The following is a 26876-nucleotide window of genomic DNA, read 5'->3' as shown; positions in this document are numbered from 1 at the left end:
TAATAGACTGCGTCATATGGATGCATGGATACTTTGAATAAGCATCGATCATGACCAGCCAATTGTGGCCCATAAAGTTGATGGCATGATCCACATGTACCCGAGACCAAGGTTTTTCGGGTAGAATCCATGGATGAAATAAAGATTTTGGTGGAGCATTTTGATGCTCGGCACAACTATGACATTTGCGACAAATATCCATGATGTCTTTGTCAATATTTGGCCAATAAACCGCTGTTCTGGCCAGTTGCTTCATTTTCTGCATTCCCAAATGACTTTGGTGCAACAACCCGAGTACTTCGTGCTGAAGCTTAGCAGGTATCACCAGTCGATAGCCGTACAATAAACAGCCGTAGCCGATGCTTAGTGATTCCGCAATCTGACTGTAGCGATACAAGGGATCTCCAACATCAAAATCTTTATGTGGCCACCCTTCTTGTGTATGTCTCATCACTTTGGAGAGAACGCAGTTCTTTGCAGTTTCCTTTACAAGAGCCATAGCATCAGCGGGTTTCACTTGACTACTCAAAGTAGTGATTGCACAAACCGTATCTGAATCTACGGTAGTTTACTCCTTATCAAAAGTTGCATCTTTTCCCGCTGGTAGTCGACTAAGGGCGTCGGCGTTATTAATGTCGGAGGTTTTCCTGTACTCAATATCATAACTGAATTGGTTGAGAAGAAGCGCCCACCTCGCCAAACGATTTGCTGCGAGCGTTGGAACAGCCTTCTTTGGACCGAAGATTGTCAACAAGGGTTTGTGGTCAGTGACCAAAATGAACTTTCGGCCGTACAGGAACTGAAAGAACTTGCGAATAGCGAACACAATAGCCAAAGCCTCCTTTTGGATCTGGCTATACTTCCTCTGGCAGTCAGTCAGCGTTTTCGATATGTTGGCTATTGGTCTTTCACTTCCATCTGCAAGACGATGAAATAAAACCGCACCAATTCCTACGCTGGACGCATCGCATGCTATTCCAATGGGCAGAGTTTGATCAAAATGTGTTAGGACATTGTCTGACGTTAGGAAGTGTTTTAAACGTTTAAAAGCATCTTTCTCTTTCTTTCCCCAACTCCAAGTTACAGTTTTCTTCGTAAGCCGCTATAACGGTTCTGCAACTGTTGAAAAATCAGGGGGTAAGAACTTGCTGTAAAACTGCACGGAACCCAAAAATGAACGAAGATTTGACACATTTTCTGGTGGCGGCATATTTATGACATCATCGACTTTACTTCCTTTGGCAATGCCCTCCTTGGTGAGAACATGTCCAAGGTATTCAACTTTTTCTTGCGCAAATTTGCATTTCTCCAACCGACAACGTAGACCCTTTTGATCAAGCCGTTGAAGCAAACGACGCAAATTTTGCAAATGATTCTCTTTAGAAGAACCGCTGACCAAGATGTCATCTAAAAATACCGCCACACCTGGTAAATCGTGAGTGATGTCGTTCATTAACTTTTGGAAATAGCCCGGTGCAGAAGAAATTCCGAAAGGTAACACATTTTGAAGAAAAGCGCCTCGATGAGTACTGAGGGCTAACCTCTTTCGACTTTCTGGGCCAAGTCTGATCTGGTTGTATGCATCTGCCAAATCTATCTTGGTGAAACCGTGACCTCCTCCAAGTTTCTGCATTAGATCACTTGGTAACGGTAGGGGCTGGCGATGTGTCTCGAGTTGAGGATTCACAGTTACAGAGTAATCGCCGCATACCCGAACTCTACCAGATGTCTGTCCTGGTAATGGCGCCTTTCGCACAGGCTCCACCGGTGTACCCCAATCATTAAATTGCACAGGCGTCCATGTGCCGTTTCGAACTCCTGCCTCGTAACTTTGATTAAACCCTCGAGCAGAGCAAACGGAACGGGCCTTGGCTTGTGATACACCGGAGTTGGATTGTTCATAAACTGCACTTCTAATTCGAAGCCTTGTAAGGTTCCCAATTCTTCTTTAAAGAGATTAGGAAAATCCAGACAAATCCTCTTACATTCTGCTTGGAAATCTTTGGATGATTCAATTGCAGACACTGATCTGGAAAACGACTTGGTGGTTCCATACATAATCTTGTCCAGAGAAATTTTCAAATCACGAATGGAATCTCTTCCAAGAATGTTTAAATTGCTTAGCTTCGTTACGTAAAACGTGAGCATGCTGGTGGCATGTGAGTTAGGAACATTGACCTTCAAACGACAGCAACCAATAATATTAAGAGAATGGCCGGAAGCGGATCGATAAGCAACGCTCGTGTCATCAAGCTTCGGCCGCCCAATACTTCTCCAAACATTGGTTGACAAAATGTTGCCACCTGCAGCGGTATCGAGTTCTACGTTGAACGATTTGGAGTCGACGACTAGTGTATAAATCATTTTTGGCATAAGCTGGCAGTCAAGAGATGCCACTGACCTTACGCTCGAAATCTGCATTTTCTTGCGACATACTGCTTGCAAATGTCCTGTGCACTTACAAAAATTACACCTCGAGTTTTTAAAACGACAGGTTGTCGCAAGATGTCCAGGCTTCCCGCACCTATAACACTTCAACAACGGTTCCTTTCGCGAATCCTGAAAACCGGACTTCCATGCCTTCTTGTGACTTTTGAGCTTGTTTACTGAGGGATCCATTTCTGCCGCGAAAACAGTTTCTTTGGCAGCCCGAGCAGCATCTTCCGTCTCCGTTGCAATTTGTATAGCCCGCGAAAACGAAAGTTCGTCACTTTTTACCTTGAATACAGCCTTCAGGATAGCCTCATTGCCAACAGAACAGATGAAACGTGTCCGTAATGCTTCGTCCAAAGGGTCGGTGATAGATGGAAAGTCGCAGGTACTAGCGTCTTGACGAATACGTGCTGCAAGTTCCTGGATAGATTCCCCCGGCTTACGCTTCATATCGCTCGAAAATTTGAAACGCTCTCTTACCACGAAACGCTTGGGGTCGTACTGCTCATCCATGAAAGCTTTAATCTCGCCCAGCTTTAGGTCATTAACCTGTTTGGGTGGAGAACTCTGCGATGCCAAATTGGCCAGAAGCTTGTATACAGTACCGCTCTGATTCGTCAGAAAAACTTGCGCTTGTCTCGTCTCGGAAACTTCATGGGCCTTGACAAAAGTATAAAACCTTGACAAATAGTCTTGCCACAGCTCCACTGTAGAATCGAATGCGCAGAAATTTGGCGTGGCTTGGGGCACGCTGTTACGGGGTGAAGAAGAACTTTCATCTAAGGATGTCTTCTTCAGTAGCGTCATCATAACTTCCATCTGTTCTTGATGACGTCTTTCTTGAACTTCCACTTGCTTTTGCATAAATTCGAAAAACTTTTCCATCGTCAGCCTTGAAGAAGATTTTCAATAGCGTGGAGTCGAACAATGAAAGATAAAATATCCTCGTCGCCAATGTTGTATTCTTGATCAGAGCAGTGAAGTAATAGGCAATGAAACGAAACCAACCACGGTTTAAGTAGCAAAGAAATCAATTAGCATAGCAGCACAATAGCACTGTAATCAATCAGCAATCAGCACAAGAATGCGAATAACGTAATTAAGCAGCAGGGTGCGAAACGACTACAGTACATGGCTCAAAATGCGTAATACTTAACAGAAACTAACCGAAGATTGAGAAGTTTTGCAACAGGTCGATTTTAAACTAGTAGTTATAACTATACTTGGCCCCTTGAAGTTGACAAAATATTTCTGCTCCAGGTGAGGCTCGAACTCACAACCTCCGCATTTCTCCGCTACTATTGTATAAGTACGGCGCGCTAACCGATTGCGCCACTGGAGCGCTGTACAACAAATTTCTGTTATCTTTCAAATTTTAGATATATAAGTTTTGGAACTAGTACGAAATAATTTATTAGAACAAAAACTTGTTCGACTAAAACATGAATTCATTAAACAACCAAATTATTGATGGATTTAATGTAAAAATAATCGATAGAACAAAAACTTGTATATTTCAAATCATCCATGATCAAACTGCACAAAATATAAAGGATTGGAGATGCCGGGTATCGATCCCGGTACCTCGCACATGCTAAGCGCGCGCTCTACCATCTGAGCTACATCCACGATGAGAGCTATGCATTAATACATGTTCATCAAGAAATACTTTAATCAGTCATGTTTTATCCGGGATGATATCAATTTATTCTGATGTTTACCGAATAAACTACGTGAGAATATTGAAAAAAAGAATAAGAAATAACTATAATGGTGCTGAACCTATTTCTGTTTTAAAAATCTCCAGTTCATCTCATAGCATTCATTATACAGTTGACTAAAAAATAGTAATGAGAATTATTACCTGCTTTGTACAATTTTGTTCAACATGATTCATTGTATTAGTGCTAGAATTCCGTTGAGAAATGTATTGATCTTAAATTTTGTTTTTTGTTTACAGCCAACCGAATTAAAGTTTACAAATTTTAATTGATTAAAACGAAAGTTGTTAAGTTTATTAAAACATTCCTAGTTTGCTTTAACACAAATGATTTTTGTAGTGTTTACCTAGTCGTTTAAAGCAATGATTGAAATAGAGCAGTTGCTCGAAATATTTCATCATTATTGCGAATTATTTTTTCGGTAAAATGTAATTCCGTAAGGCACCACTGGGGATCGAACCCAGGATCTCCTGTTTACTAGACAGGCGCTTTACCACTAAGCCATGGCGCCGCCGTGCAAAGAAGACTTTCTAAACCATTTTCGATAAGATAAGTTAGCGTTCGCAAAGTTGTAACAATTTTCTATGAAATGCAAACTGAAACTAACCGAAGATTGAGAAGTTTTGCAACAGTTCGATTTTAAACTACAAGTAATAACTATAATTGGCCCCTTGAAGTTGCCAAAATATTTCTGCTCCAGGTGAGGCTCGAACTAATAACCTCCGCATTTCTCCGCTACTATTGTATAAGTACGGCGCGCTAACCGATTGCGCCACTGGAGCGCTGCACAACAAATTTCTGTTATCTTTCAAATTTTAGATAAAATTTACAAACATATAAGTTTTGGAACTAGTACGAAATAATTCATTACAGCAAAAACTTGTTCGACTAAAACATGAATTAATTAAACAACCAAATTATTTATGGATTTAATGTAAAAATAATTGATAGAACAAAAACTTGTATATTTCAAATCATCTATGATCAGAGTGCACAAAATATAAAGGATTGGAGATGCCGGGTATCGATCCCGGTACCTCGCACATGCTAAGCGCGCGCTCTACCATCTGAGCTACATCCCCGATGAGAGCTATGCATTAATACATGTTCATCAAGAAATACTTTAATCAGTCATGTTTTTTCCGGGATGATATAATTTATTCTGATGTTTACCGAATAAACTACTTCAGAATATAAAAAAAATGAATAAGAAACAACTATAATCGTGCTGAACCTATTTCTGTTTTAAAAATCTCCAGTTCTTCTCATAGCATTCATTATACAGTTGACTAAATATGAGTAATGAAAATTATTACCTGCTTTGTACAACTTTGTTCAACATGATTCATTGTATTAGTGCTAGGATTCCATTGAGAAATGTATTGATCTTAAATTTTGTTTTTTGTTTACAGCCAACCAAATTAAAGTTTACAAATTTTACTTGAATAAAACGAAAGTTGCTAAGTTTAGTAAAACATTATTAGTTTGCTTTAACAAAAATGATTTTTGTAGTGTTTACCTTGTCGTTTAATGTAATGATTGAAAAGAACAGTTGCTCGAAATATTTCATCATTATTGCGAATAACTTTTTCGGTAAAATGTAATTCCGGAAGGCACCACTGGGGATCGAACCCAGGATCTCCTGTTTACTAGACGGGCGCTTTACCACTTAGCCATGGAGCCGCCGTGCAGAGAAGTCTTTCTAAAAAATTTTCGATACGATAAGATAGCGTTCGCAAAGTTGTAACAATTTTCAATGAAATGCAAACTGAAACTAACCGAAGATTGAGAAGTTTTTCAACCGGTCGATTTTAAACTACAAATAATAACTATACTTGGCCCCTTGAAGTTGACAAAATTTTTCTGCTCCAGGTGAGGCTCGAACTCACAACCCTCCGCATTTCTCCGCTACTATTGTATAAGTACGGCGCGCTAACCGATTGCGCCACTGGAGCTCGGTACAACAAATTTCTGTTATCTTTCAAATTTTAGATAAAATTTCAAAACATACAAGTTTTGGAACTAGTACGAAATAATTCATTACAAAAAAAACTTGTTCGACTAAACCATGAATTAATTAAACAACCAAATTATTTATGGATTTATTGTAAAAATAATCGATAGAACAAAAACATGTACATTTCAAATCATCTATGATCAAACTGCACAAAATATAAAGGATTGGAGATGCCGGGTATCGATCCCGGTACGTCGCACATGCTAAGCGCGCGCTCTACCATCTGACCTACATGCCCGATGAAAGCTATGCATTAGTACATGTTCATGAATAAATACTTTAATCAGTCGTGTTTTATCCGGGACGATATAATTTTTTTCTGATGTTTACCAATTAAACTACGTCAGAATATAAAAAAAAGAATAAGAAATAACTTTAATCGTGCTGAACCTATTTCTGTTTAAAAAATCTCCAGTTCATCTCATAGCATTCATTAAACAGTTGACTAAATATGAGTAATGAGAATTATTACCTGCTTTGTACAACTTTGTTCAACATGATTAATTGTATTAGTGCTAGGATTCCGTTGAGAAATGTATTGATCTTAAATTTTGTTTTTTGTTTACAGCCAACCGAATTAAAGTTTACAAATTTTACTTGATTAAAACGAAAGTTGTTAAGTTTAGTAAAACATTCCTAGTTTGCTTTAACACAAATGATTTTTGTAGTGTTTACCTTGTCGTTTAAAGCAATGATTGAAGTAGAGCAGTTGCTCGATATATTTCATCGTTATTGCGAATTATTTGTTCGGTAAAATGTAATTCCGTAAGGCACCACTGGGGATCGAACCCAGGATCTCCTGTTTACTAGACGGGCGCTTTACCACTTAGCCGTGGAGCCGCCGTGCAGAGAAGTCTTTCGAAAAAATTTTCGATACGATAAGATAGCGTTCGCAAAGTTGTAACAATTTTCTATGAAATGCAAACTGAAACTAACCGAAGATTGAGAAGTTTTGCAACAGGTCGATTTTAAATTACAAGTAATAACTATACTTGGCCCCTTGAAGTTGACAAAAATATTTCTCCTCCAGGTGAGGCTCGAACTCACAACCTCCGCATTTCTCCGCTACTATTGTATAAGTACGGCGCGCTAACCGATTGCGCCACTGGAGCACTGAACAAAAAATTTCTGTTATCTTTCAAATTATAGATAAAATTTAAAAACATAGAAGTTTTGGAACTAGTACGAAACAATTCATTACAGCAAAAACGTGTTCGACTAAAACATGAATTAATTAAACAACCGAATTATTTATGGATTTAATGTAAAAATAATCGACAGAACAAAAACGTGTATATTTCAAATCATCTATGATCAAACTGCACAAAATATAAAGGATTGGAGATGCCGGGTATCGATCCCGGTACCTCGCACATGCTAAGCGCGCGCTCTACCATATGAGCTACATCCCCGATGAGAGCTATGCATTAATACATGTTCATCTAGAAATACTTTAATCAGTCATGTTTTATCCGGGATGATATAAATTTATTCTGATGTTTACCGAATAAACTACCTCAGAATATATAAAAAAAATTAATAAGAAATAACTATAATCGTGCTGAACCTATTTCTGTTTTAAAATTCTCCAGTTCATCTCATAGCATTCATTATACAGTTGACTAAATATGAGTAATGAAAATTATTACCTGCTTTGTACAACTTTGTTCAACATGATTCATTGTATTATTGCTAGGATTCCATTGAGAAATGTATTGATCTTAAATTTTGTTTTTTGTTTACAGCCATCCAAATTTAAGTTTACAAATTTTGCTTGAATAAAACGAAAGTTGTTAAGTTTATTAAAACATTACTAGTTTGTTTTAACGAAAATGATTTTTGTAGTGTTTACCCTGTCGTTTAAAGCAATGATTGAAATAGAGCAGTTGCTAGAAATATTTCATCATTATTGCGAATTATTTTTTCGGTAAAATGTAATTCCGGAAGGCACCACTGGGGATCGAATCGAGGATCTCCTGTTTACTAGACATGCGCTTTACCACTAAGCCATGGCGACGCCGTGCAAAGAAGACTTTCTAAACAATTTTCAACAAGATAAGATAGCGTTCGCAAAATTGTAACAATTTTCAATGAAATGCAAACTGAAACTAACCGAAGATTGAGAAGTTTTTCAACCGGTCGATTTTAAACTACAAATAATAACTATACTTGGCCCCTTGAAGTTGACAAAAATATTTCTCCTCCAGGTGAGGCTCGAACTCACAACCTCCGCATTTCTCCGCTACTATTGTATAAGTACGGCGCGCTAACCGATTGCGCCACTGGAGCGCTGCACAACAAATTTCTGTTATCTTTCAAATTTTAGATAAAATTTCAAAACATATAAGTTTTGGAACTAGTATGAAATAATTCATTACAGCAAAAACTTGTTCGACTAAAACATGAATTAATTAAACAACCAAATTATTGATGGATTTAATGTAAAAATAATCGATAGAACAAACACTTGTATATTTCAAATCATCTATGATCAAACCGCACAAAATATAAAGGATTGGAGATGCCGGGTATCGATTCCAGTATCTTGCACATGCTAAGCGCGCGCTCTGCTATCTGAGCTACATCCCCGATGAGAGCTATGCATTAATACATGTTCATCAAGAAATACTTTAATCAGTCGTGTTTTATCCGGGATGATATAAATTTATTCTGATGTTTACCGAATAAACTACTTCAGAATATAAAAAAAAGAATAAGAAACAACTATAATCGTGCCGAACCTATTTCTGTTTTAAAAATCTCCAGTTCATCTCATAGCATTCATTATACAGTTGACTAAATATGAGTAATGAGAATTATTACCTGCTTTGTACAACTTTGTTCAACATCATTCATTGTATTAGTGCTAGGATTCCATTGAGAAATGTATTAATCATTAATTTGGTTTTTTGTTTACAGCCAACCAAATTAAAGTTTACAAATTTTACTTGAATAAAACGAAAGTTGTTATGTTTAGTAAAACATTACTAGTTTGCTTTAACAAAAATGATTTTTGTAGTGTTTACCTTGTCGTTTAAATCAATGATTGAAATAAAGCAGTTGCTCGAAATATTTCATCATTATTGCGAATTATTTGTTCGGTAAAATGTAATTCCGTAAGACAACACTGTGGATCGAACCCAGGATCTGCTGTTTACTAGACAGGCGCTTTACCACTAAGCCATGGCGCCGCCGTGCAAAGAAGACTTTCTAAACCATTTTCGATAAGATAAGATAGCGTTCGTAAAGTTGTAACAATTTTCAATGAAATGCAAACTGAAACTAACCGAAGATTGAGAAGTTTTGCAACAGGTCGATTTTAAACTACAAGTAATAACTATAATGGGCCGCTTGAAGTTGCCAAAATATTTCTGCTCCAGGTGAGGCTCGAACTCACAACCTCCACATTTCTCCGGTACTATTGTATAAGTACGGCGCGCTAACCGATTACGCCACCGGAGCGCTGCACAACAAATTTCTGTTATCTTTCAAATTTTAGATAAAATTTAAAAACATATAAGTTTTGGAACTAGTACGAAATAATTCATTACAGCAAAAACTTGTTCGACTAAACCATGAATTAATTAAACAACCAAATTATTTATGGATTTAATGTAAAAATAATCGATAGAACAAAAACTTGTATATTTCAAATCATCTATGATCAAACTGCACAAAATATAACGGATTGGAGATGCCGGGTATCGATCCCGGTACCTCGCACATGCTAAGCGCGCGGTCTACCATCTGAGATACATCCCGGATGAGAGCTATGCATTAATACATGTTCATCAAGAAATACTTTAATCAGTCATGTTTTATCCAGGATGATATAAATTTATTCTGATGTTTACCGAATAAACTACTTCAGAATATAAAAAAAAAGAATAAGAAACAACTATAATAGTGCTGAACCTATTTCTGTTTTAAAAATCTCCAGTTCATCTCATAGCATTCATTATACAGTTGACTAAATATGAGTAATGAGAATTATTACCTGCTTTGTACAACTTTGTTCAACATGATTCATTGTATTAGTGCTAGGATTCCATTGAGAAATGTATTAATCATTAATTTTGTTTTATGTTTACAGTCAACCAAATTAAAGTTTACAAATTTTACTTGAATAAAACGAAAGTTGTTATGTTTAGTAAAACATTACTAGTTTGGTTTAACAAAAATGATTTTTGTAGTGTTTACCTTGTCGTTTAAAGCAATGATTGAAATAGAGCAGTTGCTCGAAATATTTCATCATTATTGCGAATTATTTTTTCGGTAAAATGAAATTCCGTAAGGCACCACTGGGGATCGAACCCAGGATCTTCTGTTTACTAGACCTGCGCTTTACCACTAAGCCATGGCGCCGCCGTGCAAAGAAGACTTTCTAAACCATTTTTGATAAGATAAGATAGCGTTCGCAAAGTTGTAGCAATTTTCAATGAAATGCAAACTGAAACTAACCAAAGATAGAGAAGTTTTGCAACAGGTCGATTTTAAACAACAAGTAATAACTATAATGGGCCGCTTGAAGTTGCCAAAATATTTCTGCTCCAGATGAGGCTCGAACTCACAACCTCCACATTTCTCCGCTACTATTGTATAAGTACGGCGCGCTAACCGATTACGCCACTGGAGCGCTGCACAACAAATTTCTGTTATCTTTCAAATTTTAGATAAAATTTAAAAACATATAAGTTTTGGAACAAGTTCGAAATAATTCATTGCAGCAAAAAATTGTTCGACTAAAACATGAATTAATTAAACAACCAAATTATTTATGGATTTAATGTAAAAATAATCGATAGAACAAAAACTTGTATATTTCAAATCATCTATGATCAAACTGCACAAAATATAACGGATTGGAGATGCCGGGTATCGATCCCGGTACCTCGCACATGCTAAGCGCGCGCTCTACCATCTGAGCTACATCCCCGATGAGAGCTATGCATTAATACATGTTCATCAAGAAATACTTTAATCAGTCATGTTTTATCCGGGATGATATCAATTTATTCTGATGTTTACCGAATAAACTACGTCAGAATATTAAATAAAAGAATAAGAAATAACTATAATCGTGCTGAACCTATTTCTGTTTTAAAAATCTCCAGTTCCTCTCATAGCATTCATTATACAGTTGACTAAAAAATAGTAATGAGAATTACTACCTGCTTTGTACAATTTTGTTCAACATGATTCATTGTATTAGTGCTAGGATTCCATTGAGAAATGTATTAATAATTAATTTTGTTTTTTGTTTACAGCCAACCAAATTAAAGTTTACAAATTTTACTTGAATAAAACGAAAGTTGTTATGTTTAGTAAAACATTACTAGTTTGCTTTAACAAAAATGATTTTTGTAGTGTTTACCTTGTCGTTTAAATCAATGATTGAAATACAGCAGTTGCTCGAAATATTTCATCATTATTGCGAATTATTTTTTCCGTAAAATGAAATTCCGTAAGGCACCACTGGGGATCGAACCCAGGATCTTCTGTTTACTAGACCGGCGCTTTACCACTAAGCCATGGCGCCGCCGTGCAAAGAAGACTTTCTAAACCATTTTCGATAAGATAAGATAGCGTTCGCAAAGTTGTAGCAATTTTCAATGAAATGCAAACTGAAACTAACAAAAGATTGAGAAGTTTTGCAACAGGTCGATTTTAAACAACAAGTAATAACTATAATGGGCCGCTTGAAGTTGCCAAAATATTTCTGCTCCAGGTGAGGCTCGAACTCACAACCTCCACATTTCTCCGGTACTATTGTATAAGTACGGCGCGCTAACCGATTATGCCACCGGAGCGCTGCACAACAAATTTCTCTTATCTTTCAAATTTTAGATAAAATTTAAAAACATATAAGTTTTGGAACTAGTACGAAATAATCCATTACAGCAAAAACTTGTTCGACTAAAACATTAATTAATTAAACAACCAAATTATTTATGGATTTAATGTAAAAATAATCGATAGAACAAAAACTTGTATATTTCAAATCATCTATGATCAAACTGCACAAAATATAACGGATTGGAGATGCCGGGTATCGATCCCCGTACCTCGCACATGCTAAGCGCGCGCTCTACCATCTGAGATACATCCCGGATGAGAGCTATGCATTAATACATGTTCATCAAGAAATACTTTAATCAGTCATGTTTTATCCAGGATGATATAAATTTATTCTGATGTTTACCGAATAAACTACTTCAGAATATAAAAAAAAAGAATAAGAAACAACTATAATCGTGCTGAACCTATTTCTGTTTTAAAAATCTCCAGTTCATCTCATAGCATTCATTATACAGTTGACTAAATATGAGTAATGAGAATTATTACCTGCTTTGTACAACTTTGTTCAACATGATTCATTGTATTAGTGCTAGGATTCCATTGAGAAATGTATTAATCATTATTTTTGTTTTTTGTTTACAGCCAACCAAATTAAAGTTTACAAATTTTACTTGAATAAAACGAAAGTTGTTAAGTTTAGTAAAACATTATTAGTTTGCTTTAACAAATATGATTTTTGTAGTGTTTACCTTGTCGTTTAATGTAATGATTGAAATAGAACAGTTGCTCGAAATATTTCATCATTATTGCGAATAACTTTTTCGGTAAAATGTTATTCCGGAAGGCACCACTGGGGATCGAATCGAGGATCTCCTGTTTACTAGACATGCGCTTTACCACTAAGCCATGGCGCCGCCGTGCAAAGAAAACTTTCTAAACAATTTTTAACAAGATAAGATAGCGTTCGCAAAATTGTAACAATTTTCAATGAAATGCAAACTGAAACTAACCGAAGATTGAGAAGTTTTTCAACCGGTCGATTTTAAACTACAAATAATAACTATACTTGGCCCCTTGAAGTTGACAAAATTTTTCTGCTCCAGGTGAGGCTCGAACTCACAACCTCCGCATTTCTCCGCTACTATTGTATAAGTACGGCGCGCTAACCGATTGCGCCACTGGAGCTGTGTACAACAAATTTCTGTTATCTTTCAAATTTTAGATAAAATTTCAAAACATACAAGTTTTGGAACTAGTACGAAATAATTCATTACAAAAAAAACTTGTACGACTAAACCATGAATTAATTAAACAACCAAATTATTTATGGATTTATTGTAAAAATAATCGATAGAACAAAAACTTGTACATTTCAAATCATCTATGATCAAACTGCACAAAATATAAAGGATTGGAGATGCCGGGTATCGATCCCGGTACCTCGCACATGCTAAGCGCGCGCTCTACCATCTGAGCTACATGCCCGATGAGAGCTATGCATTAGTACATGTTCATGAATAAATACTTTAATCAGTCATGTTTTATCCGGGATGATATAATTTTTTTCTGATGTTTACCGATTAAACTACGTCAAAATATAAAAAAAAAGAATAAGAAACAACTTTAATCGTGCTGAACCTATTTCTGTTTAAAAAATCTCCAGTTCATCTCATAGCATTCATTAAACAGTTGACTAAATATGAGTAATGAGAATTATTACCTGCTTTGTACAACTTTGTTCAACATGATTAATTGTATTAGTGCTAGGATTCCGTTGAGAAATGTATTGATCTTAAATTTTGTTTTTTGTTTACAGCCAACCGAATTAAAATTACAAATTTTACTTGATTAAAACGAAAGTTGTTAAGTTTAGTAAAACATTCCTAGTTTGATTAACACAAATTATTTTTGTAGTGTTTACCTTGTCGTTTAAAGCAATGATTGAAGTAGAGCAGTTGCTCGATATATTTCATCGTTATTGCGAATTATTTGTTCGGTATAATGTAATTCCGTAAGGCACCACTGGGGATCGAACCCAGGATCTCCTGTTTACAGACGGGCGCTTTACCACTTAGCCATGGAGCCGCCGTGCAGAGCAGTCTTTCTAAAAAATTTTCGATACGATAAGATAGCGTTCGCAAAGTTGTAACAATTTTCAATGAAATGCAAACTGAAACTAACCGAAGATTGAGAAGTTTTGCAACAGGTCGATTTTAAATTACAAGTAATAACTATACTTGGCCCCTTGAAGTTGACAAAAATATTTCTCCTCCAGGTGAGGCTCGAACTCACAACCTCCGCATTTCTCCGCTAATATTGTATAAGTACGGCGCGCTAACCGATTGCGCCACTGGAGCACTGAACAACAAATTTCTGTTATCTTTCAAATTATAGATAAAATTTAAAAACATAGAAGTTTTGGAACTAGTACGAAACAATTCATTACAGCAAAAACTTGTTCGACTAAAACATGAATTAATTAAACAACCGAATTATTTATGGATTTAATGTAAAAATAATCGACCGCACAAAAACGTGTATATTTCAAATCATCTATGATCAAACTGCACAAAATATAAAGGATTGGAGTTGCCGGGTATCGATACCGGTACCTCGCATATGCTAAGCGCGCGCTCTACCATCTGAGCTACATCCCCGATGAGAGCTATGCATTAATACATGTTCATCAAGAAATACTTTAATCAGTCATGTTTTATCCGGGATGATATCAATTTATTCTGATGTTTACCGAATAAACTACGTTAGAATATTAAATAAAAGAATAAGAAACAACTATAATCGTGCCGAACCTATTTCTGTTTTAAAAATCTCCAGTTCATCTCATAGCATTCATTATACAGTTGACTGAATATTAGTAATGAGAATTGTTATCTGCTTTGCACAACTTTATTCAACATGATTCATTATATTAGTGCTAGGATTCCATTGAGAAATGCATTAAACTTAAATTTTGTTTTTCGTTTACAGCCAACCAAATTAAAGTTTACAAATTTTACTTGAATAAAGCGAAAGTTGTTAAGTTTAGTAAAATATTACTAGTTTGCTTTAACAAAAATGTCTTTTGTAATGTTTAACTTGTCGTTTAAAGCAATGATTGAAATAGAGCAGTTGCTCGAAATATTTCATCATTATTGCGAATTATTTTTTCCGTAAAATGAAATTCCGTAAGGCACCAGTGGGGATCGAACCCAGGATCTTCTGTTTACTAGACCGGTGCTTTACCACTAAGCCATGGCGCCGCCGTGCAAAGACGACTTTCTAAACCATTTTCGATAAGATAAGATAGCGTTCGCAAAGTTGTAGCAATTTTCAATGAAATGCAAACTGAAACTAACCAAAGATTGAGAAGTTTTGTAACAGGTCGATTTTAAACAACAAGTAATAACTATAATGGGCCGCTTGAAATTGCCAAAATATTTCTGCTCCAGGTGAGGCTCGAACTCACAACCTCCACATTTCTCCGCTACTATTGTATAAGTACGGCGCGCTAACCGATTACGCCACCGGAGCGCTGCACAACAAATTTCTGTTATCTTTCAAATTTTAGATAAAATTTAAAAACATATAAGTTTTGGAACTAGTACGAAATAATTCATTACAGCAAAAACTTGTTCGACTAAAACATGAATTAATTAAACAACCAAATTATTTATGGATTTAATGTAAAAATAATCGATAGAACAAAAACTTGTATATTTCAAATCATCTATGATCAAACTGCACAAAATATAACGGATTGGAGATGCCGGGTATCGATCCCAGTACCTCGCACATGCTAAGCGCGCGCTCTACCATCTGAGATACATCCCCGATGAGAGCTATGCATTAATACATGTTCATCAAGAAATACTTTAATCAGTCATGTTTTATCCAGGATGATATAAATTTATTCTGATGTTTACCGAATAAACTACTTCAGAATATAAAAAAAAAGAATAAGAAACAACTATAATCGTGCTGAACCTAATTCTGTTTTAAAAATCTCCAGTTCATCTCATAGCATTCATTATACAGTTGACTAAATATGAGTAATGAGAATTATTACCTGCTTTGTACAACTTTGTTCAACATGATTCATTGTATTAGTGCTAGGATTCCATTGAGAAATGTATTAATCATTATTTTTGTTTTTTGTTTACAGCCAACCAAATTAAAGTTTACAAATTTTACTTGAATAAAACGAAAGTTGTTATGTTTAGTAAAACATTACTAGTTTGCTTTAACAAAAATGATTTTTGTAGTGTTTACCTTGTCGTTTAAAGCAATGATTGAAATAGAGCAGTTGCTCGAAATATTTCATCATTATTGCGAATTATTTTTTCGGTAAAATGAAATTCCGTAAAGCACCACTGGGGATCGAACCCAGGATCATCAGATTACTAGACAGGCGCTTTACCACTAAGCCATGGCGCCGCCGTGCAAAGAAGACTTTCTAAACCATTTTCGATAAGATAAGATAGCGTTCGCAAAGTTGTAACAATTTTCAATGAAATGCAAACTGAAACTAACCGAAGATTGAGAAGTTTTGCAACAGGTCGATTTTAAACTACAAGTTATAACTATAATTGGCCCCTTGAAGTTGCCAAAATATTTCTGCTCCAGGTGAGGCTCGAACTCACAACCTCCGCATTTCTCCGCTACTATTGTATAAGTACGGCGCGCTAACCGATTGCGCCACTGGAGCGCTGCACAACAAATTTCTGTTATCTTTCAAATTTTAGATAAAATTTAAAAACATATAAGTTTTGGAACTAGTACGAAATAATTCATTACAGCAAAAACTTGTTCGACTAAAACATGAATTAATTAAACAACCAAATTATTTATGGATTTAATGTAAAAATAATCGATAGAACAAAAACTTGTATATTTCAAATCATCTATGATCAAACTGCACAAAATATAACGGATTGGAGATGCCGGGTATCGATCCCAGTACCTCGCACATGCTAAGCGCGCGCTCTACCATCTGAGATACATCCCCGATGAGAGCTATGCATTAATACATGTTCATCAAGAAATACTTTAATCAGTCATGTTTTATCCAGGATGATATAAATTTATTCTGATGTTTACCGAATAAACTACTTCAGAATATAAAAAAAAAGAATAAGAAACAACTATAATCGTGCTGAACCTAATTCTGTTTTAAAAATCTCCAGTTCATCTCATAGCATTCATTATACAGTTGACTAAATATGAGTAATGAGAATTATTACCTGCTTTGTACAACTTTGTTCAACATGATTCATTGTATTAGTGCTAGGATTCCATTGAGAAATGTATTAATCATTATTTTTGTTTTTTGTTTACAGCCAACCAAATTAAAGTTTACAAATTTTACTTGAATAAAACGAAAGTTGTTATGTTTAGTAAAACATTACTAGTTTGCTTTAACAAAAATGATTTTTGTAGTGTTTACCTTGTCGTTTAAAGCAATGATTGAAATAGAGCAGTTGCTCGAAATATTTCATCATTATTGCGAATTATTTTTTCGGTAAAATGAAATTCCGTAAAGCACCACTGGGGATCGAACCCAGGATCATCAGATTACTAGACAGGCGCTTTACCACTAAGCCATGGCGCCGCCGTGCAAAGAAGACTTTCTAAACCATTTTCGATAAGATAAGATAGCGTTCGCAAAGTTGTAACAATTTTCAATGAAATGCAAACTGAAACTAACCGAAGATTGAGAAGTTTTGCAACAGGTCGATTTTAAACTACAAGTTATAACTATAATTGGCCCCTTGAAGTTGCCAAAATATTTCTGCTCCAGGTGAGGCTCGAACTCACAACCTCCGCATTTCTCCGCTACTATTGTATAAGTACGGCGCGCTAACCGATTGCGCCACTGGAGCGCTGCACAACAAATTTCTGTTATCTTTCAAATTTTAGATAAAATTTAAAAACATATAAGTTTTGGAACTAGTACGAAATAATTCATTACAGCAAAAACTTGTTCGACTAAAACATGAATTATTTGAACAACCAAATTATTTATGGATTTAATGTAAAAATAATCGATAGAACAAAAACTTGTATATTTCAAATCATCTATGATCAAACTGCAAAAAATATAACGGATTGGAGATGCCGGGTATCGATCCCGGTACCTCGCACATGCTAAGCGCGCGCTCTACCATCTGAGATACATCCCCGATGAGAGCTATGCATTAATACATGTTCATCAAGAAATACTTTAATCAGTCATGTTTTAACCAGGATGATATAATTTTATTCTGATGTTTACCGAATAAACTACTTCAGAATATAAAAAAAAAGAATAAGAAACAACTATAATCGTGCTGAACCTATTTCTGTTTTAAAAATCTCCAGTTCATCTCATAGCATTCATTATACAGTTGACTAAATATGAGTGATGTGAATTATTACCTGCTTTGTACAACTTTGTTCAACATGATTCATTATATTAGTGCTAGGATTCCATTGAGAAATGTATTAATCATTAATTTTGTTTTTTGTTTACAGCCAACCAAATTAAGTTTACAAATTTTACTTGAATAAAACGAAAGTTGTTATGTTTAGTAAAACATTACTAGTTTGCTTTAACAAAAATGTCTTTTGTAATGTTTAACTTGTCGTTTAAAGCAATGATTGAAATAGAGCAGTTGCTCGAAATATTTCATCATTATTGCGAATTATTTTTTCCGTAAAACGAAATTCCGTAAGGCACCACTGGGGATCGAACCCAGGATCTTCAGTTTACTAGACAGGCGCTTTACCACTAAGCCATGGCGCCGCCGTGCAAAGAAGACTTTCTAAACCATTTTCGATAAGATAAGATAGCGTTCGCAAAGTTGTAACAATTTTCAATGAAATGCAAACTGAAACTAAACGAAGATTGAAGTTTTGCAACAGGTCGATTTTAAACTACAAGTTATAACTATGCTTGGCCCCTTGAAGTTGCCAAAATATTTCTGCTCAAGGTGAGGCTCGAACTCACAACCTCCGCATTTCTCCGCTACTATTGTATAAGTACGGCGCGCTAACCGATTGCGCCACTGGAGCGCTGCACAACAAATTTCTGTTATCTTTGAAATTTTAGATAAAATTTAAAAACATATAAGTTTTGGAACTAGTACGAAATAATTCATTACAGCAAAAACTTGTTCGACTAAAACATGAATTAATTAAACAACCAAATTATTTATGGATTTAATGTAAAAATAATCGATAGAACAAAAACTTGTATATTTCAAATCATCTATGATCAAACTGCACAAAATATAACGGATTGGAGATGGCGGGTATCGATCCCGGTACCTCGCACATGCTAAGCGCGCGCTCTACCACCTGAGATACATCCCGGATGAGCGCTATGCATTAATACATGTTCATCAAGAAATACTTTAATCAGTCATGTTTTATCCAGGATGATATAAATTTATTCTGATGTTTACCGAATAAACTACTTCAGAATATAAAAAAAAGAATAAGAAACAACTATAATCGTGCTGAACCTATTTCTGTTTTAAAAATCTCCAGTTCATCTCATAGCATTCATTATACAGTTGACTAAATATGAGTAATGAGAATTATTACCTGCTTTGTACAACTTTGTAAAAATATGATTCATTGTATTAGTGCTAGGATTCCATTGAGAAATGTATTAATCATAAATTTTGTTTTTTGTTTACAGCCAACCAAATTAAAGTTTACAAATTTTACTTGATTAAAACGAAAGTTGTTATGTTTAGTAAAACATTACTAGTTTGCTTTAACAAAAATGATTTTTGTAGTGTTTACCTTGTCGTTTAAAGCAATGATTGAAATAGAGCAGTTGCTCGAAATATTTCATCATTATTGCGAATTATTTTTTCGGTAAAATGCTATTCCGTAAGGCACCACTGGGGATCGAACCCAGGATCTTCTGTTTACTAGACAGGCGCTTTACCACTAAGCCATGGCGCCGCCGTGCAAAGAAGACTTTCTAAACCATTTTCGATAAGATAAGATAGCGTTCGCAAGTTGTAAAAATTTTCAATTAAATGCAAACTGAAAGTAACCGAAGATTGAGAAGTTTTGCAACAGGTCGATTTTAAACTACAAGTAATAACTATAATTGGCCCCTTGAAGTTGACAAAATATTTCTGCTCCAGGTGAGGCTCGAACTCACAACCACCGCATTTCTCCGCTACTATTGTACGTACGGCGCGCTAACCGATTGCGCCACTGGAGCGCTGCACAACAAATTTCTGCTATCTTTCAAATTTTAGATAAAATTTAAAACATATAAGTTTTGGAGCTTTTCTGGCAAATGTAATTTTTATTCCGACGTTTCGACGTCCTATACAGGTCGTCTTCATCAGGGTAAATAACACTGAATGCGACTAGTACATTGCACGATAAACAAAGGAAAAAAAGGAAAAAGAATGGAACGCAAGCACGTTACAACGCAGCGAAAACAACATGCGATAACGAATGATTGGGCCTCTAATCTTAAAGCAGGTGCCTGTAGCACGCTGAAAGCATCACGTCCGTTTTGATGTTCATTGTGTTGCCCCGTTGGTGAATATTCCATGACTCAAGAAATAGTCTTTTCCTGTAGTCAGATTCCCGGGCAACAACAGACGCCGCATTAAAATCAATACGGTGGCCCTGTGACACCGCGTGATTGGAGAGGGCCGACTTTTTCGCGTCACTGTTGGCAACATCCCGTTGATGTTCTTTTCGTCGGGTGTTAAATGACCTTCCAGTCTCCCCGCTATATATATTAACGGACAGGGAATAGAATGTACAACACCTCGTTGTTTAATGGTGTGGATTGGATCTTTCGGGTGACTCAGTAGCTTGCGGAGAGTATTGGCAGGTTGGACGCCAACCGCTACACCAAAGTCACGCAACATACGCCGCAGAATATCCGTCAGTTTTGGTATGTACGGAAGTGTCACAAAACCCTCTGTTTTTGGATGAGTCTCCTGTTTTGGGACAAATTGATGAACATGTATTAATGCATAGCTCTCATCGGGGATGTAGCTCAGATGGTAGAGCCCGCGCTTAGCATGTGCGAGGTACCGGGATCGATACCCGGCATCTCCAATCCTTTATATTTTGTGCAGTTTGATCATAGATGATTTGAAATATACAAGTTTTTGTTCTATCGATTATTTTTACATTAAATCCATAAATATTTTGGTTGTTTAATTAATTCATGTTTTAGTCGAACAAGTTTTTGCTGCAATGAATTATTTCGTACTAGTTCCAAAACTTATATGTTTTTTAATTTTAGCTAAAATTTGAAAGATAACAGAAATTTGTTGTGCAGCGCTCCAGTGGCGCAATCGGTTAGCGCGCCGTACTTATACAATAGTAGCGGAGAAATGCGGAGGTTGTGAGTTCGGGCCTCACCTGGAGCAGAAATATTTTGGCAACTTCAAGGGGCCAATTATAGTTATTACTTGTAGTTTAAAATCGACCTGTTGCAAAACTTCTCAATCTTCGGTTAGTTTCAGTTTGCATTTCATTGAAAATTGTTACAACTTTGCGAACGCTATCTTATCTTATCGAAAATGGTTTAGAAAGTCTTCTTTGCACGGCGGCGCCATGGTTTAGTGGCAAAGCGCCTGTCTGATAAACAGGAGATCCTGGATTCGATCCCCAGTGGTGCCTTACGGAATTACATTTTACCGAAAAAATAATTCGCAATAATGATGAAATATTTCGAGCAACTGCTCTATTTCAATCATTGGTTTAAACGACAAGGTAAACACTACAAAAATCATTTTTGTTAAAGCAAACTAGTAATGTTTTACTAAACATAACAACTTTCGTTTTATTCAAGTAAAATTTGTAAACTTTAATTTGGTTGGCTGTAAACAAAAAACAAAATTATGATTAATACATTTCTCAATGGAATCCTAGCACTAATACAATGAATCATGTTGAACAAAGTTGTAAAAAGCAGGTAATAATTCTCATTACTCATATTTAGTCAACTGTATAATGAATGCTATGAGATGAACTGCAGATTTTTAAAACAAAAATATGTTCAGCACGATTATAGTTGTTTCTTATTCTTTTTTTTATATTCTGAAGTAATTTATTCGGTAAACATCAGAATAAATTTATATCATCCCGGATAAAACATGACTGATTAAAGTATTTCTTGATGAACATGTAATAATGCATAGCTCTCATCGGGGATGTAGCTCAGATGGTAGAGCGCGCGCTTAGCATGTGCGAGGTACCGGGATCGATACCCGGCATCACCAATCCTTTATATTTTGTGCAGTTTGATCATAGATGATTTGAAATATACAAGTTTTTGTTCTAACGATTATTTTTACATTGAATCCATAAATAATTTGGTTGTTTAATTAATTCATGTTTTAGTCGAACAAGTTTTTGCTGCAATGAATTTTTTCATAATAGTTCCAAAACTTATATGTTTTTAAATTTTATCTAAAATTTGAAAGATAACAGAAATTTGTTGTGCAGCGCTCCAGTGGCGCAATTGGTTAGCGCGCCGTGCTTGTACAATAGTAGCGGAGAAATGCGGAGGTTGTGAGTTCGAGCCTCACCTGGAGCAGAAATATTTTGGCAACTTCAAGGGGCCAATTATAGTTATTACTTGTAGTTTAAAATCGACCTGTTGCAAAACTTCTCAATATTCGGTTAGGTTAAGTTTGCATTTCATTGAAAATTGTTACAACTTTGCGAACGCTATCTTATCTTATCGAAAATGGTTTAGAAAATCTTCTTTGCACGGCGGCGCCATGGCTTAGTGGTAAAGCGCCTGTCTAGTAAACAGGAGATCCTGGGTTCGATCCCCAGTGGTGCCTTACGGAATTGCATTTTACCGAAAAAATAATTCGCAATAATGATGAAATATTTCGAGCAACTGCTCTATTTCAATCATTGCTTTAAACGACAAGGTAAACACTACAAAAATCATTTTTGTTAAAGCAAACTAGTAATGTTTTACTAAACATAACAACTTTCGTTTTATTCAAGTAAAATTTGTAAACTTTAATTTGGTTGGCTGTAAACAAAAAACAAAATTTATGATTAACACATTTCTCAATGGAATCCTAGCACTAATACAATGAATCATGTTGAACAAAGTTGTACAAAGCAGGTTATAATTCTCATTACTCATATTTAGTCAATTGTATAATGAATGCTATGAGATGAACTGGAGATTTTTAAAACAGAAATAGGTTCAGCACGATTATAGTTATTTCTTCTTCTTTTTTTTATATTCTGAAGTAATTTATTCAGTAAACATCAGAATAAATTTATATCATCCCGGATAAAACATGACTGATTAAAGTATTTCTTGATGGACATGTATTAATGCACAGCTCTCATCGGGGATGTAGCTCAGATGGTAGAGCGCGCGCTTAGCATGTGCGAGTTACCGGGATCGATACCCGGCATCTCCAATCCTTTATATTTTGTGCAGTTTGATCATAGATGATTTCAAATATACAAGTTTTTGTTCTATCGATTATTTTTACATTAAATCCATGTTTTAGTCGAACAAGTTTTTGCTGCAATGAATTATTTCGTAATAGGTCCAAAACTTATATGTTTTTAAATTTTATCTAAAATTTGATTTTATCTAAAATTTGAAAGATAACAGAAATTTGTTGTGCAGCGCTCCAGTGGCGCAATCGGTTAGCGCGCCGTACTAATACAATAGTAGCGGATAAATGCGGAGGTTGTGAGTTCGAGCCTCTCCTGTAGCAGAAATATTTTGGCAACTTCAAGGGGCCAATTATAGTTATTACTTGTAGTTTAAAATCGACCTGTTGCAAAACTTCTCAATCTTCGGCTAGTTTCAGTTTGCATTTCATTAAAAATTGTTACAACTTTGCGAACGCTATCTTATCTTATCGAAAATGGTTGAGAAAGTCTTCTTTGCACGGCGGCGCCATGGCTTAGTGGTAAAGCGCCTGTCTAGTAAACAGGAGATCCTGGGTTCGATCCCCAGTGGTGCCTTACGGAATTGCATTTTACCGAAAAAATAATTCGCAATAATGATGAAATATTTCGAGCAACTGCTCTATTTCAATCATTGCTTCAAACGACAAGGTAAACACTACAAAAATCATTTTTGTTAAAGCAAACTAGTAATGTTTTACTAAACATAACAACTTTCGTTTTATTCAAGTAAAATTTGTAAACTTTAATTTGGTTGGCTGTAAACAAAAAACAAAATTTATGATTAACACATTTCTCAATGGAATCCTAGCACTAATACAATGAATCATGTTGAACAAAGTTGTACAAAGCAGGTAATAATTCTCATTACTCATATTTAGTCAACTGTATAATGAATGCTATGAGATGAACTGGAGATTTTTAAAACAGAAATAGGTTCAGCACGATTATAGTTGTTGCTTATTCTTTTTTTTATATTCTGAAGTAATTTATTCGGTAAACATCAGAATAAATTTATATCATCCCGGATAAAACATGACTGATTAAAGTATTTCTTGATGAACATGTATTAATGCATAGCTCTCATCGGGGATGTAGCTCAGATGGTAGAGCGCGCGCTTAGCATGTGCGAGGTACCGGGATCGATACCCGGCATCTCCAATCCTTTATATTTTGTGCAGTTTGATCATAGATGATTTGAAATATACAAGTTTTTGTTCTATTGATTATGTTTACATTAAATCCATAAATAATTTGCTTGTTTAATTAATTCATGTTTTTGTCGAACAAGTTTTTGCTGCAATGAATTATTTCGTAATAGTTCCAAAACTTATATGTTTTTAAATTTTATCTAAAATTTGAAAGATAACAGAAATTTGTTGTGCAGCGCTCCAGTGGCGCAATTGGTTAGCGCGCCGTGCTTATACAATAGTAGCGGAGAAATGCGGAGGTTGTGAGTTCGAGCCTCACCTGGAGCAGAAATATTTTGGCAACTTCAAGGGGCCAATTATAGTTATTACTTGTAGTTTAAAATCGACCTGTTGCAAAACTTCTCAATATTCGGTTAGGTTAAGTTTGCATTTCATTGAAAATTGTTACAACTTTGCGAACGCTATCTTATCTTATCGAGAATGGTTTAGAAAATCTTCTTTGCACGGCGGCGCCATGGCTTAGTGGTAAAGCGCCTGTCTAGTAAACAGGAGATCCTGGGTTCGATCCCCAGTGGTGCCTTACGGAATTGCATTTTACCGAAAAAATAATTCGCAATAATGATGAAATATTTCGAGCAACTGCTCTATTTCAATCATTGCTTTAAACGACAAGGTAAACACTACAAAAATCATTTTTGGTTAAAGCAAACTAGTAATGTTTTACTAAACATAACAACTTTCGTTTTATTCAAGTAGAATTCGTAAACTTTAATTTGGTTGGCTGTAAACAAAAAACAAAATTTATGATTAATACATTCCTCAATGGAATCCTAGCACTAATACAATGAATCATGTTGAACAAAGTTGTACAAAGCAGGTAATAATTCTCATTACTCATATTTAGTCAACTGTACAATGAATGCTATGGATGAACTGGAGATTTTTAAAACAGAAATAGGTTCAGCACGATTATAGTTGTTTCTTATTCTTTTTTTTATATTCTGAAGTAATTTATTCAGTAAACATCAGAATAAATTTATATCATCCCGGATAAAACATGACTGATTAAAGTATTTCTTGATGAACATGTATTAATGCACAGCTCTCATCGGGGATGTAGCTCAGATGGTAGAGCGCGCGCTTAGCATGTGCGAGGTACCGGGATCGATACCCAGCATCTCCAATCCTTTATATTTTGTGCAGTTTGATCATAGATGATTTGAAATATACAAGTTTTTGTTCTATCGATTATTTTTACATTAAATCCATGTTTTAGTCGAACAAGTTTTTGCTGCAATGAATTATTTCGTAATAGGTCCAAAACTTATATGTTTTTAAATTTTATCTAAAATTTGATTTTATCTAAAATTTGAAAGATAACAGAAATTTGTTGTGCAGCGCTCCAGTGGCGCAATCGGTTAGCGCGCCGTACTAATACAATAGTAGCGGATAAATGCGGAGGTTGTGAGTTCGAGCCTCACCTGGAGCAGAAATATTTTGGCAACTTCAAGGGGCCAATTATAGTTATTACTTGTAGTTTAAACTCGACCTGTTGCAAAACTTCTCAATCTTCGGTTAGTTTCAGTTTGCATTTCATTAAAAATTGTTACAACTTTGCGAACGCTATCTTATCTTATCGAAAATGGTTAAGAAAGTCTTCTTTGCACGGCGGCGCCATGGCTTAGTGGTAAAGCGCCTGTCTAGTAAACAGGAGATCCTGGGTTCGATCCCCAGTGGTGCCTTACGGAATTGCATTTTACCGAAAAAATAATTCGCAATAATGATGAAATATTTCGAGCAACTGCTCTATTTCAATCATTGCTTTAAACGATAAGGTAAACACTACAAAAATCATTTTTGTTAAAGCAAACTAGTAATGTTTTACTAAACATAACAACTTTCGTTTTATTCAAGTAAAATTTGTAAACTTTAATTTGGTTGGCTGTAAACAAAAAACAAAATTTATGATTAACACATTTCTCAATGGAATCCTAGCACTAATACAATGAATCATGTTGAACAAAGTTGTACAAAGCAGGTAATAATTCTCATTACTCATTATTAGTCAATTGTATAATGAATGCTATGAGATGAACTGGAGATTTTTAAAACAGAAATAGGTTCAGCACGATTATAGTTGTTTCTTATTCTTTTTTTTTATATTCTGAAGTAATTTATTCAGTAAACATCAGAATAAATTTATATCATCCCGGATAAAACATGACTGATTAAAGTATTTCTTGATGAACATGTATTAATGCATAGATCTCATCGGGGATGTAGCTCAGATGGTAGAGCGCGCGCTTGCATGTGCGAGGTACCGGGATC

At 35.4% G+C, this 26876-nt stretch overlaps 1 protein-coding gene and 37 non-coding genes across 38 annotated transcripts; 10 read left to right on the top strand and 28 right to left on the bottom strand.

Annotated features, from left to right (window-relative positions):
* Positions 1-568: 568 nt before the first annotated feature.
* LOC146132830 (uncharacterized) lies at positions 569-3318 on the bottom strand. Its single transcript, XM_083397589.1, has 3 exons — positions 1723-3318; positions 1234-1657; positions 569-972 (listed from the first exon to the last, which is right to left on the bottom strand). The coding sequence occupies exons 1-3, from the start codon at positions 3316-3318 to the stop codon at positions 569-571; spliced, it is 2424 nt and encodes an 807-aa protein (XP_083253715.1).
* A 367-nt stretch (positions 3319-3685) lies between these two features.
* Positions 3686-3775, bottom strand: Trnai-uau (transfer RNA isoleucine (anticodon UAU)). The gene is given in 2 exon segments: positions 3686-3721; positions 3738-3775. It is a non-coding gene; the product is annotated as a tRNA-Ile (tRNA).
* Positions 3776-4593: 818 nt separating this feature from the next.
* On the bottom strand, positions 4594-4665 carry Trnat-agu (transfer RNA threonine (anticodon AGU)). Its single transcript has one exon. It is a non-coding gene; the product is annotated as a tRNA-Thr (tRNA).
* A 181-nt stretch (positions 4666-4846) lies between these two features.
* Trnai-uau (transfer RNA isoleucine (anticodon UAU)) lies at positions 4847-4936 on the bottom strand. The gene is given in 2 exon segments: positions 4847-4882; positions 4899-4936. It is a non-coding gene; the product is annotated as a tRNA-Ile (tRNA).
* Positions 4937-5163: 227 nt separating this feature from the next.
* Positions 5164-5236, bottom strand: Trnaa-agc (transfer RNA alanine (anticodon AGC)). The gene has a single exon. It is a non-coding gene; the product is annotated as a tRNA-Ala (tRNA).
* Positions 5237-5765: 529 nt separating this feature from the next.
* Positions 5766-5837, bottom strand: Trnat-agu (transfer RNA threonine (anticodon AGU)). Its single transcript has one exon. It is a non-coding gene; the product is annotated as a tRNA-Thr (tRNA).
* Positions 5838-6018: 181 nt separating this feature from the next.
* Trnai-uau (transfer RNA isoleucine (anticodon UAU)) lies at positions 6019-6109 on the bottom strand. Its single transcript is given in 2 exon segments — positions 6019-6055; positions 6072-6109. It is a non-coding gene; the product is annotated as a tRNA-Ile (tRNA).
* An 830-nt stretch (positions 6110-6939) lies between these two features.
* Positions 6940-7011, bottom strand: Trnat-agu (transfer RNA threonine (anticodon AGU)). The gene has a single exon. It is a non-coding gene; the product is annotated as a tRNA-Thr (tRNA).
* Positions 7012-7193: 182 nt separating this feature from the next.
* On the bottom strand, positions 7194-7283 carry Trnai-uau (transfer RNA isoleucine (anticodon UAU)). Its single transcript is given in 2 exon segments — positions 7194-7229; positions 7246-7283. It is a non-coding gene; the product is annotated as a tRNA-Ile (tRNA).
* A 1087-nt stretch (positions 7284-8370) lies between these two features.
* Positions 8371-8460, bottom strand: Trnai-uau (transfer RNA isoleucine (anticodon UAU)). Its single transcript is given in 2 exon segments — positions 8371-8406; positions 8423-8460. It is a non-coding gene; the product is annotated as a tRNA-Ile (tRNA).
* Positions 8461-9543: 1083 nt separating this feature from the next.
* Positions 9544-9633, bottom strand: Trnai-uau (transfer RNA isoleucine (anticodon UAU)). Its single transcript is given in 2 exon segments — positions 9544-9579; positions 9596-9633. It is a non-coding gene; the product is annotated as a tRNA-Ile (tRNA).
* Positions 9634-10464: 831 nt separating this feature from the next.
* Trnat-agu (transfer RNA threonine (anticodon AGU)) lies at positions 10465-10536 on the bottom strand. Its single transcript has one exon. It is a non-coding gene; the product is annotated as a tRNA-Thr (tRNA).
* A 181-nt stretch (positions 10537-10717) lies between these two features.
* On the bottom strand, positions 10718-10807 carry Trnai-uau (transfer RNA isoleucine (anticodon UAU)). Its single transcript is given in 2 exon segments — positions 10718-10753; positions 10770-10807. It is a non-coding gene; the product is annotated as a tRNA-Ile (tRNA).
* Positions 10808-11034: 227 nt separating this feature from the next.
* On the bottom strand, positions 11035-11107 carry Trnaa-agc (transfer RNA alanine (anticodon AGC)). The gene has a single exon. It is a non-coding gene; the product is annotated as a tRNA-Ala (tRNA).
* Positions 11108-11638: 531 nt separating this feature from the next.
* Trnat-agu (transfer RNA threonine (anticodon AGU)) lies at positions 11639-11710 on the bottom strand. Its single transcript has one exon. It is a non-coding gene; the product is annotated as a tRNA-Thr (tRNA).
* Positions 11711-11891: 181 nt separating this feature from the next.
* Trnai-uau (transfer RNA isoleucine (anticodon UAU)) lies at positions 11892-11981 on the bottom strand. Its single transcript is given in 2 exon segments — positions 11892-11927; positions 11944-11981. It is a non-coding gene; the product is annotated as a tRNA-Ile (tRNA).
* A 1084-nt stretch (positions 11982-13065) lies between these two features.
* On the bottom strand, positions 13066-13155 carry Trnai-uau (transfer RNA isoleucine (anticodon UAU)). Its single transcript is given in 2 exon segments — positions 13066-13101; positions 13118-13155. It is a non-coding gene; the product is annotated as a tRNA-Ile (tRNA).
* A 1082-nt stretch (positions 13156-14237) lies between these two features.
* On the bottom strand, positions 14238-14327 carry Trnai-uau (transfer RNA isoleucine (anticodon UAU)). The gene is given in 2 exon segments: positions 14238-14273; positions 14290-14327. It is a non-coding gene; the product is annotated as a tRNA-Ile (tRNA).
* An 831-nt stretch (positions 14328-15158) lies between these two features.
* On the bottom strand, positions 15159-15230 carry Trnat-agu (transfer RNA threonine (anticodon AGU)). Its single transcript has one exon. It is a non-coding gene; the product is annotated as a tRNA-Thr (tRNA).
* Positions 15231-15411: 181 nt separating this feature from the next.
* Trnai-uau (transfer RNA isoleucine (anticodon UAU)) lies at positions 15412-15501 on the bottom strand. The gene is given in 2 exon segments: positions 15412-15447; positions 15464-15501. It is a non-coding gene; the product is annotated as a tRNA-Ile (tRNA).
* Positions 15502-16332: 831 nt separating this feature from the next.
* On the bottom strand, positions 16333-16404 carry Trnat-agu (transfer RNA threonine (anticodon AGU)). The gene has a single exon. It is a non-coding gene; the product is annotated as a tRNA-Thr (tRNA).
* Positions 16405-16585: 181 nt separating this feature from the next.
* On the bottom strand, positions 16586-16675 carry Trnai-uau (transfer RNA isoleucine (anticodon UAU)). The gene is given in 2 exon segments: positions 16586-16621; positions 16638-16675. It is a non-coding gene; the product is annotated as a tRNA-Ile (tRNA).
* An 831-nt stretch (positions 16676-17506) lies between these two features.
* Trnat-agu (transfer RNA threonine (anticodon AGU)) lies at positions 17507-17578 on the bottom strand. Its single transcript has one exon. It is a non-coding gene; the product is annotated as a tRNA-Thr (tRNA).
* Positions 17579-17759: 181 nt separating this feature from the next.
* Trnai-uau (transfer RNA isoleucine (anticodon UAU)) lies at positions 17760-17849 on the bottom strand. The gene is given in 2 exon segments: positions 17760-17795; positions 17812-17849. It is a non-coding gene; the product is annotated as a tRNA-Ile (tRNA).
* An 830-nt stretch (positions 17850-18679) lies between these two features.
* Trnat-agu (transfer RNA threonine (anticodon AGU)) lies at positions 18680-18751 on the bottom strand. The gene has a single exon. It is a non-coding gene; the product is annotated as a tRNA-Thr (tRNA).
* Positions 18752-18930: 179 nt separating this feature from the next.
* Trnai-uau (transfer RNA isoleucine (anticodon UAU)) lies at positions 18931-19020 on the bottom strand. Its single transcript is given in 2 exon segments — positions 18931-18966; positions 18983-19020. It is a non-coding gene; the product is annotated as a tRNA-Ile (tRNA).
* Positions 19021-19851: 831 nt separating this feature from the next.
* On the bottom strand, positions 19852-19923 carry Trnat-agu (transfer RNA threonine (anticodon AGU)). The gene has a single exon. It is a non-coding gene; the product is annotated as a tRNA-Thr (tRNA).
* A 180-nt stretch (positions 19924-20103) lies between these two features.
* On the bottom strand, positions 20104-20191 carry Trnav-uac (transfer RNA valine (anticodon UAC)). The gene is given in 2 exon segments: positions 20104-20139; positions 20154-20191. It is a non-coding gene; the product is annotated as a tRNA-Val (tRNA).
* A 1087-nt stretch (positions 20192-21278) lies between these two features.
* On the top strand, positions 21279-21368 carry Trnai-uau (transfer RNA isoleucine (anticodon UAU)). The gene is given in 2 exon segments: positions 21279-21316; positions 21333-21368. It is a non-coding gene; the product is annotated as a tRNA-Ile (tRNA).
* Positions 21369-21549: 181 nt separating this feature from the next.
* Trnai-gau (transfer RNA isoleucine (anticodon GAU)) lies at positions 21550-21621 on the top strand. The gene has a single exon. It is a non-coding gene; the product is annotated as a tRNA-Ile (tRNA).
* A 529-nt stretch (positions 21622-22150) lies between these two features.
* On the top strand, positions 22151-22223 carry Trnaa-agc (transfer RNA alanine (anticodon AGC)). Its single transcript has one exon. It is a non-coding gene; the product is annotated as a tRNA-Ala (tRNA).
* A 227-nt stretch (positions 22224-22450) lies between these two features.
* Positions 22451-22540, top strand: Trnat-ugu (transfer RNA threonine (anticodon UGU)). The gene is given in 2 exon segments: positions 22451-22488; positions 22505-22540. It is a non-coding gene; the product is annotated as a tRNA-Thr (tRNA).
* Positions 22541-22721: 181 nt separating this feature from the next.
* Trnat-agu (transfer RNA threonine (anticodon AGU)) lies at positions 22722-22793 on the top strand. Its single transcript has one exon. It is a non-coding gene; the product is annotated as a tRNA-Thr (tRNA).
* A 1090-nt stretch (positions 22794-23883) lies between these two features.
* Positions 23884-23955, top strand: Trnat-agu (transfer RNA threonine (anticodon AGU)). The gene has a single exon. It is a non-coding gene; the product is annotated as a tRNA-Thr (tRNA).
* A 530-nt stretch (positions 23956-24485) lies between these two features.
* On the top strand, positions 24486-24558 carry Trnaa-agc (transfer RNA alanine (anticodon AGC)). Its single transcript has one exon. It is a non-coding gene; the product is annotated as a tRNA-Ala (tRNA).
* Positions 24559-24785: 227 nt separating this feature from the next.
* Positions 24786-24875, top strand: Trnai-uau (transfer RNA isoleucine (anticodon UAU)). Its single transcript is given in 2 exon segments — positions 24786-24823; positions 24840-24875. It is a non-coding gene; the product is annotated as a tRNA-Ile (tRNA).
* A 181-nt stretch (positions 24876-25056) lies between these two features.
* Trnat-agu (transfer RNA threonine (anticodon AGU)) lies at positions 25057-25128 on the top strand. The gene has a single exon. It is a non-coding gene; the product is annotated as a tRNA-Thr (tRNA).
* A 1090-nt stretch (positions 25129-26218) lies between these two features.
* Trnat-agu (transfer RNA threonine (anticodon AGU)) lies at positions 26219-26290 on the top strand. The gene has a single exon. It is a non-coding gene; the product is annotated as a tRNA-Thr (tRNA).
* The last annotated feature ends 586 nt before the right edge of the window (positions 26291-26876 follow it).

This window comes from Ascidiella aspersa, chromosome 9 (assembly GCF_963924565.1).
Source record: "Ascidiella aspersa chromosome 9, kaAscAspe10.2, whole genome shotgun sequence".
Classification (NCBI taxonomy): Eukaryota; Metazoa; Chordata; class Ascidiacea; order Phlebobranchia; family Ascidiidae; genus Ascidiella; species Ascidiella aspersa.
Note: the sequence above shows the minus strand (reverse complement) of the source record. Positions and strands in the feature narration are given on the sequence as shown.